Source organism: Mytilus trossulus, chromosome 11 (genome assembly GCF_036588685.1).
Source record: "Mytilus trossulus isolate FHL-02 chromosome 11, PNRI_Mtr1.1.1.hap1, whole genome shotgun sequence".
Lineage (NCBI taxonomy): Eukaryota > Metazoa > Mollusca > Bivalvia > Mytilida > Mytilidae > Mytilus > Mytilus trossulus.
In genome coordinates this window covers 32,880,244-32,899,070 of record NC_086383.1, presented here as the reverse complement: position 1 = coordinate 32,899,070, position 18,827 = coordinate 32,880,244, and the positions used below count along the sequence as shown (strand labels likewise).

General features: G+C 32.8%; 1 protein-coding gene across 1 annotated transcript; it reads right to left on the bottom strand.

Annotated features, from left to right (window-relative positions):
- Nucleotides 1-17,037: 17,037 nt before the first annotated feature.
- LOC134689974 (uncharacterized) lies at nt 17,038-18,753 on the bottom strand. The gene is made up of 2 exons (XM_063549944.1): nt 18,535-18,753; nt 17,038-17,436 (listed from the first exon to the last, which is right to left on the bottom strand). The coding sequence occupies exons 1-2, from the start codon at nt 18,751-18,753 to the stop codon at nt 17,038-17,040; spliced, it is 618 nt and encodes a 205-aa protein (XP_063406014.1).
- Nucleotides 18,754-18,827: the final 74 nt, after the last annotated feature.

The following is an 18,827-nucleotide window of genomic DNA, read 5'->3' as shown; positions in this document are numbered from 1 at the left end:
TTACTCTGTTAAACTCGGAATCGCTTCTATTATCATAGCTTTGTACTGTACAACATAGCATTAAACAATTATTCATTTTACACAACGGTGCGTCTAAAGACCACCAAGGTCGCCAACGTCCATGAAGCTGATCATGATACTGCATTCAGTCTTAGTCGAGACAGTGTTTAAACTATAAAGTACTATCGTATAAAGATTGTCATTCAAATAATTAGTGTATATATATATACTGATGCTTATTGTCTAACCAATATGCACAAGTGGCAGATTACCCGACCGGGGGCACAGCCCCCCCCCCCCCCCCCCCCCAAACACACACACACTTCTTGTCTAGAGCGGAAATTGATCACAGCTTGATTTGACTTCTAAAACTGGCCGTTAATTCATACAAACGTCCGCATACGCGATTAATGACAACTTATCGGTAGGGTGTAAATATTGACACCTGTGTGTAAAATACATGTACATGCATGTTGATTTGAATAGTACGTTATATTAGTTTATAATACAATACAGATTAAGATTGATTTACAAGTGAAACTTCTGATCTGTGTTTTTAAAGAATAGGTACAAATATATATGTTTAATGTATTTCATTTTTTTTTTGCCGTTAGTTTTCTCGTTTGAATTGTTTTACATTGTCTTATCGGGACCTTTTATAGCTGACTATGCGGGATGGGCTTTGCTCATTGTTGAAGGCCATATTTAAAAAAACTGGCTAAATTTGTTTTGAATACCATACATGTACAATATTTGTTTTTTTTTAAACGGAATGTTGTTTTGCCTTCCCCTCTTATTTCCTCCGGTCCAGGAAAATTTATTGGCAATAATCATGAAATGCGATTTTTTTTCACAAGATCTACTTTGGAGCATAATCTCGGACTTATACATTTCTCTAAAAGCATACAGTTCTAAAAGTTGTGTATTTTCTTGTCTAAATTACCATGAACATGTATGAGGATAAGAATAGGTCACCATTTATAAAGATAGAAAGAATATATAGATGATGAAATATAAAGAACAAATTGATTGATTGTTTGGTTGTTTTACATCCAGTGGCAAATATTTGATGCATTTAAGGCAGGCAAATATTCAGTATAAAGATACATGGTTTAAAAATAAAATATATATAGAAATGATGATCTGAGCTCCCCTCCCCGAAAAAAATGCACTCGTATTATATTAATCTAAAGTAAAATCTGGATCCGCACCTGTTATATTTGGCGTAAATTAAAAATTTCTGTTTTAGCTAAAATGCTTGAGTTCAATGGCACGTGCTAGTAATCAACCGAGGCAACAGGAAACAAAATCAATGATTCATAACGCAAAAAGTAAATGACTATTTTACAATATACAATAAAAAGGTGCCAAATATATTCATTTTCTCCGTGTCAGATATTTTTATTGACTGTACAATCGCTTGCAAGTTAGCTGTACAATTATTCGGAGCCTTCCTGTACAATCCCTTTGAGCTTTCCTGTAGAATTGCTTGGTCAAATTTATTAAATACATTGCATATGCATTGCATTGGTTGTTCCTTGTCTGTCATATTACATTCATCTATGGTATTTGAAATGAAAATAAGCACAAAACCAGTCATTTTGACAATTAAGATTATATTAAGGAACCCTTTTAAGGTGACTATACCAGAGACACAAACAAAATGTGTACAATAGATATAAAAAAAGAAGAATTGCCAAAGAGACAACTCTCCACAAGACCAAAATGACACAGAAATTACCAAGCTTTAAAAGGCCCGGAAATAACAATGAATAATATAAAGTATTTTAACACTACAACCGCAGAAGAAGGGTGGCTGCTTTTACATTTCCATATGTCGGGGTTTAAATCCCATTCAATATAAGAAGATGGGGGGAAAAGGTGTTTGGTTATATTTATATCATGTCTATCATGACGCGGGGAACTGCTACATAGTTGTTAATAATTCGTAAATCATAATTTAAATTTCACCAATAATAGGGAGCATTAAGTCGCAGAAATAATTAAGGGCAGTCTCTTTATGTAAAGAATATACCACATTGAGCTTTCTGAACTTTCTTCTGTCTTCTAGCAATTTCCGGACTATTTCGAAATATGTAGCTTAACGTCTGACATATAAGTATGCAAATTCAATAATTACATGTAGTTTAATCCAGGTTAGATTTAAACGATCAAGTTTATTTCTTTATAATGCATAATTGGGACAAATTCGTTGTTCAAAATTATTTTCCAAGTGTTATTTAGATTTCAAATATGCATATTGAAAGTAAATTTTAGTATTGTTTATTGAATCAATTAAAATTCAGATCAAATCCGCTTAAAGAAAATAAAACCGGCGAATGACACTCATTTTTGTTGAATTTGGGTTTGACTGACCTTAATTGATATTTTGTTTAAAACAATTCTTCAAATTAAATATACAATTAATTTACGTTTTTAAGGGGGGCATTTAACCTGAAATACATACTAGTAACAACAATACAGGCTTATAGTATTTTGAATCATTTTTGAAGTGTTCCAATATAATAAACCAGAGACACATAACTTGTAATGTATGTCTCTGAATGAACGAATGATAATTTTTACGAATAGAAAGAAAAAAGCAAGTCTGTCCGAAAAGTGATTGTCAATTTGATATTTCAAAGACAAATGTATAACTATAGTGTGTTCATTGTATAATTAAACTTAAACCAGAATGCGTCGAAATGTCTCTGCATGTTTATAACAGTCACAAGTCACTTCTAAAGTTAAAGATCAGCGATCGATTAAAAATTCATGCAATAATATTTTGTCAAGAGTGATCGAGATGCCCTTATCAGGTAATTCAAATAATCGGACCCTTATTTTTTTTCCTTGCAAAACACGTTAAAGTTAATATCAGAGCCATATAATTCATGTTTTATATCTTTGACTATTATGCTAGTACTAGTATAATTTTCTCAGGTTATATTCTCTGTTGATATGCATCTTTCTTTTAAGGTCTTTAAAAGTCTTGTTTTTCTCTAACACTTTAGAATAGTATATCGGGACCATTTCTGAAAATAATCTTTCAAAATGCAAATTTAAGTTTTAGCCTTTAAAACTTGTATGCCAGATAATTTGACCACATGACAAGAAATTCTACAATAAACATTGGACACGCACGACAGATTCCGATGTGAGACAGTCACACGCCAGTGTACACGCATCAGTGCACACATGTATGTCAAATAGGTCAGTTGATTGGAGGAATGTTACCGAAAACACGCCTACCTCAAACTAATACCCAATCAAACGCCTTTACCAGAAACATAAATCATACATGAGATTTGGTTGCGTATTCAACATTTGAAAAAGTTTATAAACTCTTAATTCGAAATGCAACTTTCCCAATAAATTTCAGCTATTTAGTGATGAAAAAATATAAATTTAAAAACAAATACAAATTAAAATTTTTTTCGAATTTTTCCGTAGTCTATTCGTCAAAAAAAAAAAAAAAACACCAATATCCAAAATATATGAGATCATAAAATACAAATCTAACAAAACTCTCAAAGGTGTTTGCCAAAAATTATTTGAAATACAAGATGTTTGTGCAGACGAGAAACAACATTGTATTGTATAATTAGCATGAGAAGTAAATTTGACCAAATGAATGAAAAAAACTTTTAACAGAGTAAGTGCACATATTTCTAATAGCGACAACCACTATCCAGGTTACGTCGCCGAAAAAGAAAAGTATATTTAAAATAATAATAATTACGATGTCAATTTCATGATGTTATAGGATTTAAGTTAGAAAGAATCTTAAGCACGATTCATGTTTCCCCATGTATAGAGATTAAAAAAGATTTATAATTTTTATTTTTAAATTAAATTCTAAAATACAAAAGCATGGCATTTTGTTTTTGTTTTACTTCTTTCCCGACAAAGTTATTTGCCACATGTGCACGACTTTGATTTGCGCCAACTAAATGACTAATAAGTTAGAGTGTGGTCAGATTGCTATGCTATGACTTCATCAAAAACTACCCTGACCAAAAACTTTCACCTGAAGCGGAACGAATGGACAGACGAACGAACGAGCAGACGGACGAACAAACGGACCCACAGGCCAGAAAACATAATTCCCCTCTACTATCGTACGTGGGGCATAAAAATAATTTCCCGATTTTTAATGTCTTCATATATGAAAATAAATTATGAAAAGTGCACCACAAGAAACAAACTGGTTAAAGTGTTCCAGCTCCATACCAGTCTATTCTTCAAACGCATGTCCGTCGTCGCCTGTCATCACATTCAAGCACGCTTGCAAGAAATAATAAACAGTATAGAGATACGGGTACAATACACATTATAGATAATTTGTCCGATCACCTGAAAAATAAAATTGGTTCCAACGACAAAAAACGCTACGAAGTATTAGATTCAATTTTCGGTTCTACCGGACTTTTCACAGCCCAATTTCAAGAAGAGTTTAATAAAATAAAAAAAAAAGCAACAAATCCAAACTTCAACACGTACTTAAAAAATATATATATATAAAAATGTGAAATAAATATTTAAAAATATATATATATTTTGGTCACTTATTAATATGAACATTCGATATATTGCTCCAGTGACCGTGTGAAATTTATTATTTACCAAAAAATTACACTTGAGAAAATACTTCTTCATTCTGAAAAAAATATTAATACAATTTCAACAATTCATTTATTAGTATCCAACTTTACCAAACTTGTCGATTAAACAAAAAAACCAAGACAGAACCAATTTAATGTCATATTTTCTATTTTTTATATAACTATAAGCATGATAAGTCTTTTATCTGGCAAGAACACCCCTATTTCATGTATTTAGCGGACAAGCAGTGAAGTTATTCTTTTTGCTGTTACTGCATATACGAAGAAAGAAAATAACTCCCGAAATTAATTTGAAACTTTGATACTCAATACTTTTACAGCAAAATATTCACATCCCTTGGGACGCCCAGTGACATATATATAACATGCATGTCGGAACAGAAAATTTGGCATACAGTACTTTTAGAACGATGTTTACATTATAAAACATTATACCCAAAAATTGTGATAACGAATTCCTTCCTTTGTTCGAGAACACTTTTATTTAAATAGAAATCTGTGATTTTACTTTGTCCATTACTTCGACGAACCAGAGCAAGTTAAATATCGACCTGTATTTAATTCAAATTTGTTCTCTTCTTCTTCTTTTGGTATACAATAGTCCATCGACATCCCATGATAACATACTGTTGTCATACAAGGACTAGTCTATTTACAAAACTGGTAACCCAAATTAAACAAAATGCATGTTTCTTTCTTATGCATGTCCAATGTAAAGATGTATATAATTTTACATTGCAACTATCTATAGTTCCGTAACTTTCTATCAAAACGTATAAAAGAACGGTCGATAAGTGCGTATATTTTTGTTAAATCAATATTTCTTGTAAATTTCAAACTGTCCTTCACTTTGACAACGAGTACTTACATGTCCCCAAATTTACCATTGGAAAAAATGCATGTGTAAGCAGATTTTTATTTTATCAAATCTCTTTTTGGAATTATTTAGATTTTTATAAATAATATTCTTTACACCAGAAATGTTATTTATAAACAGTAATGACTAGTATATCACTATCAGCCACGCAAGACAGAGATGTATATATTTATCAAATGATTATACACCTAAATGATAGTTTCGGTCGTGTACACTGATGGATACGCTCAGAAGTGAAACTATGCATGAACTTGCAAGTCCGACAGGAAATCGCTTGAATATCTGGCCGTGTCACCTCACAATACATTTGGGAGTAATACCTTTAGCCATCCTGGTGATTAGACGGGCACAGGACATTTGCGCTTTTGTACCTGTAAAATGATAGGACTTTTGCGCTTTTAATTGTGATTCACCTGTATTAAACTGACTGGACATTTGCGCTTTTTATATATACCTATAGTCGACTACCTGTAATCTTAATGAGAAGAATATTATGGGCTTAACAGCCATCATACAGTAAGCGTACAACTAATGGTCCAGAATCCTTCCATGTTCACTACAATGCACAGTTTTACATGATTCATCCTGCCATTTTTTACATTTTTGAAGAGCATTATTGAACATCAGTCAGTAAATTATATTAAGATTCGGTACATTGACGAACACGCTCTCCAAACAAGAATTGAGAATGAGAAACTCGATCATTTATTTTAGATGTGGACTAAGTTCCAATCAGGACATAACAAGAGCAAAATTTGTTCATTCATTGGGCTTCAAATGTCAAGCTAAAACTGACCTGTAATTGTGATGACAGTACTTGATTTAATTTCTTAAGAATGTTTCCCTTTGGCTGTACATACACTTTTAAACATATATCATTTTTTAAATTTTTTACCATAAAGAATGACTTTAACTCTGCCAGGTCAAACCCGGATAAAAGATTGGGAAGTCATAGATATAAAAAAGCGCAAATGTCCTATGTAAAAAGCGCAAAAGTCCATTTTAAAAAAGCGCAAATGTCCTATGTTTTGAAGCGCAAGTGTCCACAAAAAAAAAGCGCAAATGTCAAGGGAAGGTCTGAATTTATTTTAAAAAGTTTATTACATAAAAGAATTATGGACAAATTAGGTTTTTGAAAACAATTTTCACGGAACGTCAGGGGTAATACTTGTACAAGTTAATTTTATTTACTTTACATATAAGTTATATATAAATATACTAAATAAATAAATGATTTGGAAAATACATTGTAGGTATAAAAAGTCATGAGAATTCCGAATGCAATTAGGTTATATCCGGGCACTCTGGTTCAAAACCTTGGTTCCATCTGGGTTTTCTGGTTCGGAACCTTGGTTCTTTGGTTCGAAAGCATGGTAACTGGTTCAACATCCGGGTTGTTTGGTTTATGCAACCCAATTTCTTGGTTCGATCTGGGTTCTATTCTAGATCATTCTAATGTTCCCGTTGAACATAACAGAAGATAACCGCAAGTCTCCGAATAAAAAGGTAAAGTAGGTCAAAGACGCTAAAATTATTTTATAACATTAATCATTTAAGCATCGACAGTAAAGGAAGCTATAAGGTATTTATCTTCTCATTTTAATCATTTTGATAAGGAAACTAGATAAAAATAAAGCATCGTATAGATTTTTAAAACATACCGAAGTATACAGTACATCGAACATCCTTTTATTTAATTCGGTCGTTTTGTTTTCATTTTTTTTCCTCTACTCATCCCTTATTTACGTAAATATGTCTAGACAGTGGCGGATCCAGAACTTTTCCTAAGGGGATCCCGCTCCAGTCATGCTTCAATGATTCCCTATATAATCAACCAAATTTTTCCCACGAAATTAAAGGGGGCGTCTCCCCCATTGGATCTGCCTATGCTTGAAGTTTTAAAATCACCCAATGTTGTTTATATTGCTAACGATATGGGCATCTAGCCACTTGACCAGTTGACGACTTGCATATATATTTGATTGCACATTTATTATCAAGTTCGACTGATGTCAGATTTGAAAGAAATACATGTGAACAAGGATTTGTATAGTGACAAATCCTTGATGTGAAGTATAGTATGTAACAAATCTTTTTGTTCAAAACAGAATGTTAAAACACATATAAAGGAAAGTGATGATCAATAAGTTGGTAAGCTTTAATTAGTTGGAAAAAAAGTTATAAAATATAATAAAATGTATTATTATGTACAATAAATTTGTCAAATTTGATACTCATTCAGTCATTGTGAAGGGCATGCATATAATCATTCGGCCAAAAATAAAGAAATCAAAATTAAGATTGAATATTTTTATAATAAAATTATGTGTACATGTGTTAATGACAGTGCTAGTGGGATGTGTATACCAGCACAATAGTCAGAACTTCTGTGTTGGCGCCATGATTTAGGGGCATAAAGAGTTACACTTGTCCGTCTGTCCCGAACATCCCAGGGGTTTCGCTCTCCAAACTTTAGTTTGCCTCAACCAAACACTACAAAACTTATACACAAAATATAAAAGAAGGTGGTGCATGAGTGTCAATGAAAACTCTCCACAAGAGACTAAATGACACAGAAATTAACAATTATACAATGTAGCCTAGGTCACCACACGGTCTTCAACAATGAGCAAGATTTATTCGGCAAAGTCAGCTATTAAAGGCACCGACATGACAATGTAAAACACTTCAAACAAGAAAACAAACGGTCTAATTCATGTACAAAAAATAAACGAAAAACAAGATAGGCACGTTCATATAAAATAAGGCGGGGTTAGACATGTTAGCGGGATCCCAACCCTCCACCTTATGTGGCATGAGTGACAATGATAACTCTCCACAAAAGACCAGATGACACAAACACTAACATCTATAGGTCATATACAGCTTTCAACAATGAGCAAAGTCAGTACCGCATATAGTCAGCAATTAAAGGCACTGAAATGACATTGTAAAACAATATTCAAACGAGAAAATAAACGAACAAATTTATGTACAAAAATTGAACGAAACACAAGTATGTAACACATAAAAACGACATTCATTGAATTACAGGCTCCCTACTTACTACAGGCACATACATACCGAATAAGGCGGGGTTGGACATGTAAGCGGGATCCCCACCTCAACACAAAATCAAATTTGAAATGTTTAAGTGTCACTTTTACCGTTCAAGAGTTATCATATCATGTCCCTTTAAAAACATAAGAAGTGCTGACTCTTTCGTTTCCTTTCTCTTAAATAAATCTGACTCAATCAAATGTTAGGAACCTTATACGCGATTAACATTACCCCATAACACAGATCTATTAAGTTCGATATTGGGTCCCGATGGCGTCACTGTTCATGAGTTTTTAGATGTTAAAAGTTGTGGTACGAGTACCAATGATTCAAGTGTCAACCCGGAGCCTTGAGATAGGAAAACTGCTAAATCTATTGTTTCCGTTCTTTAACTTTTATTTGCCTCAACCAAAAGTTTTGAAACTTATTCACAATGCTTATGATCACAAAACGGTCAAAATTACGTGAATCCTGCATCTATATGTGGAAGTTTACTCATTTTTTTCACAAGCAGGGGCATCTGTGGTTAATAGACATATTTTCTATTTATTTCAGTAATCAGCTTATTTACTTCCATTGGATTCTTCTTTTAACAGACTTAACTTGTACATTTTTTTTCAGGATCTCGGTGCAGATTGGTAACAGACAGTGATATTTCAAGTTAAATGTGACCAACTTAACAAAGTGTTTCACTAGATTGAGCTCTCTGTCTAAGTGTACTTTAAAGGTTCTTAGCATTGAGTTCAGTTTATTGATATGCGTATACCTTCTGTGTCAATTTTTATGATGTAAAAGCTGACTAATCATACCTACATTTCCATGAAATGAAATCTAAGGTAAAATGATTGAAACTTTTTGCATTATCTATCACAACTGGCAGCACACGATGTTACTGAAGCAGTAAATTTTCCTACTCGATATTCACAGAAATTAAAGGATTTAGTTTCATCTGAACCAAACATTCTTGAAAATTGAGAATGGAAATTTGGAATGTGTAAAAGAGACAGTAACCATGTCAAAATCGCAGAAAGCATGCAGTCAAAGGCAAAGGGTCTTCAACAAAGCGAAAAAATCCCTCGCCCAGAGGCTGGCTTCAGATGGCCCTTAACAAAATGTGTACCAGTTCAAACTCCAAATCATAAAATAAACTTACAATTAAAAACATACAAGACTTACAAAAACTAGAGACTCCTGACTTGATGTCAAGGTAATCATACCATTGGCACAGAGTCGCATCCAATAATCAAAGGTCAAGAGTCAAAAAGTCATAGTCAAAGTCAAGAGATCCTTGTAAAAAAAACCACAAAGCTGATTTTGAGAAATGGGTTATCGTGGTACACAAAACTAACAATATATCTATATATCTAATACATCTAAGAAGATGTGGTATGAGTGACAATCATACAGTTAATTCTACATTTAATTCAAACAAAATATACAAGTTTTACATTGAGGGCAAAGGTCAAGCTCACATAAAGTTTCTCGTGCCAAAAGACTCATTATCTTGTGACAATACATCTACATGCCACATATTCAGAAGCAATGTCAATTGAAAATTATATTTTGAGATTAAGGTAATATACCGAGGAACACAATGCAACATGATGACACATCCAACGTGCATACATGTAGGTCAGGAGTCAAAAAATCAAAGTCTGATCAAACGTTCCATGTAAAAAATACACACAGCAGTCTTGCACGAAAGCTCATCATGGTACACGTAACAATGTCTTATGTCATGATGCACTATACATGCAAAATATAGAAAACCTAGGGCAGAGAAAGAAACACAAGACATATAACTAAACTCTATGTAATGGTACTTGTATTGCAGGTCACTACAATTGCCTTCAACAAAGAATATAAACTCTCGCAACAATGCAAAGTTAAGTCAGTCTTTCACTAAAGTTTGAGCAGGATTCTTTGCAACGATTATCTTACCACTGTTAATTGAGAATCGAGCCGTGCAGTTATGTCAATAAATTAAAACGGTAAGATTAGACATAAGATATGATAGTACTATGGTAAAGTTATGAAAACACATGATACAGTAATGAAATTGAATATTTGAAACAGTACGACCAGAGCAATAGAAGACAGAGTTGTAAACAAAAGAAAGTAGTGATACATATCGAATTTTTAATCCCAATGCAAATTAGTAACTGTTGTTTTCATTCAATTTATTTATTTAAAATATACAACGCTTGGGTTAAACAATGGAAATTAACACTGTATATTTATATAAACGATCAATCTTGTAATATAAGTAAATAAATAATGTTCGAATAATCTCCTGTTAATATTGTCTGTAGTGTTTTTATTGATTGCAGTTTGTCATATATTTGTTTGTTTGTAGCTCCTGTATACTAGTATTATATAAACCAAGTTGTCGTCACTGTTGGGTTTCTCGTCTGAATTTTTACATTAACTCTGTTAGATGCCTCTTTCCAAGCCGAGCCTTTTATAGGGTCTCATTTTGAAGTTTAAGTTTTATGGTCATTGCTGAAGGGTGTGCAGTGACCTATTATATAGTGGCTAACAAGAAAACCACTTGGTCTACATGGTTTATGGTTTATAGTTATGATAGTCGTCTCATCAAAATTCAAACCCAGTGGCGGATCCAGGGGGAGGGTTCCGAGGGGTTGCCAACCCCCTTTTTTTTGGGACGATCAATGCATTTGAATGGGGACATTAAGTTGGACCCCCCTTTGTCCTGGGCTGGGAACCCCCTTTTTGAGAAGGCTGGATCCGCCCCTGATACCATATCTCCTTAGGCAAAAATAAAAATTATGTTTGTTTCCCCTCCCCCAACCCGGGTCAAAAAATTATGTTCCATAAACAATCGAAATTATTTTCGTTCCCAAAAATCATAAAAATAATCTTTTCTATTTTTGAAAAGTGTTGAAGGCAAAATGATTAATCATCTCAAAAAATACACTTAAATTCAGCACAAACAACTCAAAGGGTGCGCTGACTGGACAAGTCAATCCATTCATGTAACCATGCTATGACAGCCAGTTAAAAAAAAAAATTAACCTCAAACCTTCCTGGTCTGTTTACAAGGGTTGACCATGGGTATGGGAAACAGACATTCTTTAAAATGTGGCCTTATTCATCATTATTTTTTTTTATTGAAATTCTGTAATAAGAAGATTTTACTAGTCTATAAGTATCAAAGTATATGAGAAACAAACCTTTAATCCACTAACATGTTTAACCCCACCACATTATTTATGTATGTGCCTGTCCCAAGTCAGGAGCCTGTAATTCGGTGGTTGTTGTTTGTTATGTGTTACATATTTGTTTGTTCATTCATTTTTTTACATAAATAAGGCCGTTAGTTTTCTGGTTTGAATTGTTTTACATTGTCTTATCGGGGCCTTTTATTGCCGACTATGCGGTATGGGCTTTGCTAATTGCTGAAGGCCGTACGGTTATCTATAGTTGTAAATGTTTGTGTCAGTTTGGTCTTTTGTGTATAGTTGTCTCATTGGCAATAGTACCACATCTTTTTTTTATATACTAACCGTGTTAACATTGTATTAAACTGAAATAACCTTAATTATCACTTAAATTATCCATGAAATAAAGTCAAGGTCAGGTAAACCTAACCTGATAGACAAGTAGACCTTGCAAGATACTCATATACAATAAAATGTATCCATTACATATAATAAAATATACAGTATAAGAGATCACGTCACTGATTAAATAACAGTATATTTTACATGCAGTCACTGAATCATGAAAATGAGGTCAAGTGCAATGGACATGATGATATAATGACAGACTGAAACATCATAACATATTAGCTTCTAGTACATGTATCTGAATACAAGACAAGAAACAATCAGCTCTTTTAGCTTTTGAAATGTAAAGCTCTAAAAAATAGCTTACATCATCCCCCTAAGACTGTAATACATATTTCTTGCATACAACCAATTTTCATGACTTTCGTGTAAGGCGAGACAAAATAAAATGATACTTTGAAGTACATGTATTGTTTAATATGTTCGACTACTACATGTACATGTACTAGTATAAAATGCTAGTTTTAGAATGAACAGTAATTTAGAAGATTATCAAAATACATGAAGATACATAATTGTACATTCAGACTATTATAACTACAAATGTATACAGCAAGCTGTCATTTGACTCTAACAAACAACTGTACCAGGGCTGTAAAGCTTGTCTAGGTTGGTGAAACTTCCATCATCATGCATATGACACTAAATCATAGTGACATACCGGGACATACCTTCACGGAAGGTCAAGAAGGTTAACTATTTACACCACTGGGTCGATGCCACTGCTGGTGGACGTTTCGTCCCCGAGTGTATCACTAGCCCAGTAGTCAGCACTTCGGTGTTGACATGAATATCAATTATATGGTCATTTTTATAAATTTTCTGTTTACAAATTTTCTGTTTACAAAACTTTGAATTATTCGAAAAACTAAGGATTGTCTTACCCCAGGAGTAGATTACCTTAGCCGTATTTGGCAAAACTTTTTGGAATTTTGGGTCCTCAATGCTCTTCAACTTTGTATTTGTTTGGCTTTTTAAATATGTTGATCTGAGCGTCACTGATGAGTCTTATGTAGACGAAACGCGCGTCTGGCGTATGAAATTATAATCCTGGTACTTTTGATAACTATTTACACCACTGGGTCGATGCCACTGCTGGTGGACGTTTCGTCCCCGAGGGTATCACTAGCCCAGTAGTCAGCACTTCGGTGTTGACATGAATATCAATTATATGGTCATTTTTATAAATTTTCTGTTTACAAAACTTTGAATTATTCGAAAAACTAAGGATTTTCTTACCCCAGGAGTAGATTACCTTAGCCGTATTTGGCACAACTTTTTGGAATTTTGGGTCCTCAATGCTCTTCAACTTTGTATTTGTTTGGCTTTTTAACTATTTTGATCTGAGCGTCACTGATGAGTCTTATGTAGACGAAACGCGCGTCTGGCGTATGAAATAATAATCCTGGTACTTTTGATAACTATTTAACACACCATGGTGGTACATGTAGCCAACAGTAGCAATGGCAGCATAGAAATTCTTATTATATCCAAATTCTTTACTATTTTAAATGAATAATTATCCAAGGTGAATTCAGATATATACATGTATGATCATGATGATGCACTTTTAGTATTGACAATGATTGCAAGATAATCACAGAAACCATGAATTTCCATTATTTCAATTTCCTACATTTTTTCCTATGAATTGTAAGTTTGCTATTTGTTAAATTCACAAATTCCTTTTTGAACAATCAGAACATCCCATCAACATCATGGCATAATGCTGTAAGCTTTATCAACCTTATTTCCAAACGCAATAAGTAACTCAAAATTATGAATGAATCCACCATTTCACAATTTACAGCTACAGGTACAAATGAGGTACCATATTTGAGTAATTTAGTGAAACTATATATTTCCTATGTACAAATATATACATGATATATGCCCCTTCATAATCTTCCTGGGAATCATGCTCAAACCAATGTGATATATTATCTACAAAAAAATATACATTAAGAATTAAGTATTTATTACATGTATCTAAAATTAAATAAGTCAATAGCATTAATACTATTTCATATATAACTACATGTTTTTGATTTGTCACCATGGTCACAATTGTAGTAATAATAATTCAACAAATTCTTTTAATAATACTTTTTTATTTTAAAATAGAATTTGTTGAATATTACTACAAACATGACAAAGCAATTAGTATGTATAGATTATAACATGCCCTTTTCCATATTGACCCTGGTATCATCCCAAGACTCTCATATTGGCCTTGACGCTTTAGCCGAGGGCCGATATGGGTCGAGGGATGATACCCGGCCCAATATGGAAAAGACATGTTATAATCTGTTTATCACATATTTCAGTTCTGCAGAAAAGAGAAAAAAGGTCAATTATAACAATTTAATGAAACATAAAATGTAAAATCTTAAACATTTTATCAAAAATGTGGCATTAAGGAGGCAATGACGTCACATCATTTTGAATCAGGGCACAATATTAATATACACTTTTTTTGCCCCATGCAATTTTGAGGTTATTGCATATGCAAAACTTTTAAAGGTATTCATTACAAATACATGAAATATGTGATAAATCATAATTATTGTACATCACCCACCAGTGGCTATATAAATAAGTACATCATCATCGTAACATGTGAAGATTGGTTGGTTATGGGTTATAAAAATTCCAGTGACAAATATTTCATGCAAATTTTAGGACGTGACAGTTATCAATACATTATTAGACATACAATACAAAACATTTCAAATTTTTCTATACTTGATAATCAGCATAAATTTATTTATTTATTAAACTGTTAAACTGTGAAGACAATCAGGTCCTTAATGCTGTTGGTAAATTTATAAAAGTGAATAGGAGTTAGTAATTGTATTGTATCTGTATGTAAAAAAAAATGTTTGTATCTATGCAAATCAATATTCTTTTTTCCCCCTTATTCATGTATGCTCTGTGTGCCCTTTGTGGGCCCTTAATTTGAAATAAAATATGTTCTGTTCTATAAATATGTAGGGTTACTCGATCAGGGGGTTAGGTCTTGTAATAGGCCATCCCGCACAACCAAACCATTGTGAATACCCCACATGTTAGGCAATAAACAGGTGTGGAGCCAGCCCTTTATAAAAGGGGATTTAAACCAGAGTTTATATGTACCCAAGTCCTTTTCAAACCATGCATTGATCTTCCAAAAAAAGGAGGGGGTCCAATCACAGGAACAATTTTTTAACAAGCCCAAATTCTTACTTTGCCTTTGAACAAGTAACTGTGCAAGAATGTTTTGTATTATAAAGTCGATTCATACCTGTATGCACAAATGTAACAAATGTAAACATTTTCCCTTCAACTGTTCAATTTCTTGGTCGGATCAATGATTATTCTCATGTCTGATAGGCATGTTCTACTCACCAATTGTAATTTCCAGTTCAGCTATAAATATTGTACTGCAGTGTCCATCTACCATGTCAACGATTTTGTGCAAAATAAATTTGCCATTTGAAGCGCTGCCAGACACTGCCGACATGCGAGAGGTATTTTAATAAAGAGGGTACGGTAACGTTAAATCGTTTACGGGCGTAGAATTATTTTCCGTTTTTAATCAAACTTGTCAGATTTGATTGATTATCGTCGGAAAATTTCCCTAATGGATAGTAATTCAAATTAAACCAGCTTTATTATATGCTGTAGTCATGTAATATATATAACCTGGTCTTTAAATGTACTTCAGATACACTGACGTATACACATAGTTTTGATAATTTATCAAACCTATTTCAAATATGTAAATTGAATGATTTCATAAGCCTTTTTCTGCTATATAAATATTCAAACTTTATTTTTTAACGCAGTCTTCTGGAATGTAATAATTTTTTTTATTGAGGCTCTCGAATTATAGACACATTAAAAATAAAGATGGAAAGTCAAGCAAAAATGAACAGACAATAAACGGAAAACGATAAAAGATATATTTTTTCCCTGCCTCAAATTTTATACTCAAATGCAATTTATATAGCTAACATTAAAAGTTAAATGATAATGCATTCATTTACAATATTAAAAAATGTTACATCTTAAATTTAATTAAACATGTTAAGATTACGTTTTCAAGTGTTCACGGCCGACATTCGAAATTATTTAATACTGAAGGGTGTAAAAATGATCTGTTGCGTCAAGATGACACATTTTTCACCTCTTCAGTCTGTAATTGCATAACCATGTGATTGCAATCACTTGTTAACCATAAAATATAAAGGCTCAGGTGCTTGTATGCAATAAATAAATGTTATTTCGGCAATCTGTTGATTTTTTTTAGTCAATTCGCGGCGGTTTGTGCAGCAGTATGTCTTTGAGCTACTTTTTAAAATATATAACAAAAAATGTTAAATTATTAAATAGGAAGAAGTAAGAATTCAAATTGAGTATTTTTTTATTTAATTAAAATGATTAAAGGGACGTGATAGACTCTCAGTTAACATAAACCGTCTTCTTTCTATTTTTTTTTTATTTTATTCTTAAAAGGGGAGCAACCCCTGATAACCAACGGGAAAGTTTAACTCGTTTTGTGTCCAAATTATTAAAATCTGAACACGACTGGACACGGTCTGACAACATCTTGACGTAACTTTGTATCCATGGTCTGTTTTGGTCTGACACAGTCGTAACGGATCTAAACAGCTCGCTAGAAGATTCAGTCTGATTTATCTTGACATGCCTAAACGGACTGATTTACCTAATGAGACTATCGATCGGAACGGGTAACTTAACGATCTGACAAGTCGTGACGTTTTCCTCTAGCGGTAAATCCAGTCAATTAAGATATGATCAGACCAAAATGACCGTTTCGGACTGAAATGGTGCAACTAGTGATAGAAATAGCTTTCTGAAAATTTAGAATTTGAAATGTAATCTATCCTTCTTTAAACAATTCCGTTTCATGTTTCTTTAGTAATTTCTTAATCATTGTACTTGTTTGTCGGTCCAATTTTTTATGTGTCACCTCATAAGACATTTCATCTTGTAAAATATTTAAAATACTATCTCTGTAATACTCACGGTCCATGATTACAACTGCATTACCTTTATTCGCTTCTTTTATTATTATTGATTTATCTGATTTTAAATTTTGTAAAGCTGTTTTCTCCTCTCGGGTTAAATTGTACTTGACATTTTTATTGCTTGTAAGTGAATTTGTTTTTAATGTTTTAATAGTTTCTTCTAAATCTTTATCTTTTGTTGGTCTTGGAATCCAGTCTGATTTATTTCTTACCAGTGGTTTATTTTCTTCTTCTTCGTTTTCTTCATTATCCTCACAAAAATATAATTTATCCTCAATCTTCTGCCAAATTCATCAATGTCGGCTCCAAGTTGTGTTTTATCCTCATTAGGTGTTGGTGTAAATTTTAATCCTCTTTTTAAAAGATTTATTTCCCTTAATTGTAATTTTCTATGCGACAAGTTTATGATTCTAGGGTGAATTTTTTCCGTGTTTGTTAGGCTATTTCCTTCGGGAATGTCTCCTCGTAATTCGTGTTGACTGATGATTGAATTTGGTTCCGTATACTGCGGTCTGTCGTCCCTCCCCCTTTGTCATTCATCCTGCGTTGTCCTAAAAAATGGTTCTGTACGTTTTGTCCTATGTATGTAGTACCATTATTATTCACAAAATTTTGTTGTCTTCTATGTGGATAAGAATTTCTTCGTAATCTCAAATTATGGTTATTTTGATTCGCATTTGTTGTTTGTTTAGAATAACGGTTTTGATTTCGATGATACTTTGGTTTATTCCGAGGCTGGATATTTTTGTGCGGAGTATGTGATACATGTACTACTGCTTGATTTGTTAAGTTATCATCGGTATTGTGTGAATTTCCGGGATAATTTCTTTGTATTTTCCTTTCTTTACGTGGAAAGGTTTTCTTTTTATATGCGCTATCAACCTGTGTGTTTTCTTCGGTAACGAATAAATCTCCGAAATGGTCTTCGTATTCTTCAAGCCATAGCTGTTTCCTTTCCCAGATTTGTACAGATTTAATTTCTTCTTTTTCACAATCAGATCTCCATAAATTGTTAATACTTTCTGTGATTTCGGCGTTAAATTTTGCAACAAAAGTTTCGAACATTTCTTCATCTATTTTTTTGTAGTTATGTTCATATATGTTAGCTTTTTCAAAAGTTTAATTTCAACCTCAAAATTACGAATAGCATTCTCGCGGCGAATATTAATGTCATCAGTGTGTTCTCCGGGAATGGTTTTTGGTCTTAACTTTCTTGGAATTACTGGCATTTCTTTTCCCAACCATGTTTCGTAAATAATTACAGTATTTTGACTTTTAAGAAAGTTCCAGAAATTTTGTTTTCTCTCATTTAATTTTCGTTTCCATAATGAGATAATGGATTTTCTTACATTGTAAATGTCTTGTGTAGAATTAATCAAAAGTTCTTGTGAGTTGACGGCTTGCTGCTCATCCACAATATTGAAAGATATTTTCAGTTCTCGTTTAAGAGTTTCAATGATTTTAGTTTCATCAATTTTTTGAGTCTTTGAAATATTTATCATCTCTCTTAAATCTTCATGAATTAATATCAACTTACTTGATAATTCTTTAAATGCTGTAGTCTCCATATTAATAATGATCCTCAATTGTTCGAATCCCGAATATTATCATGCCAATACATACGTAAGAAGATAAGAAAAAG

Coding starts and splice junctions, on each gene's coding strand:
- LOC134689974 (XM_063549944.1), bottom strand. CDS start 18,753: ATGGAGACTACAGCATTTAAAGAATTATCAAGTAAGTTGATATTAATT. Junction 17,437..18,534: donor CTACACAAGACATTTACAAT/GTAAGAAAATCC, acceptor TATTTTTGTGAG/GATAATGAAGAAAACGAAGA.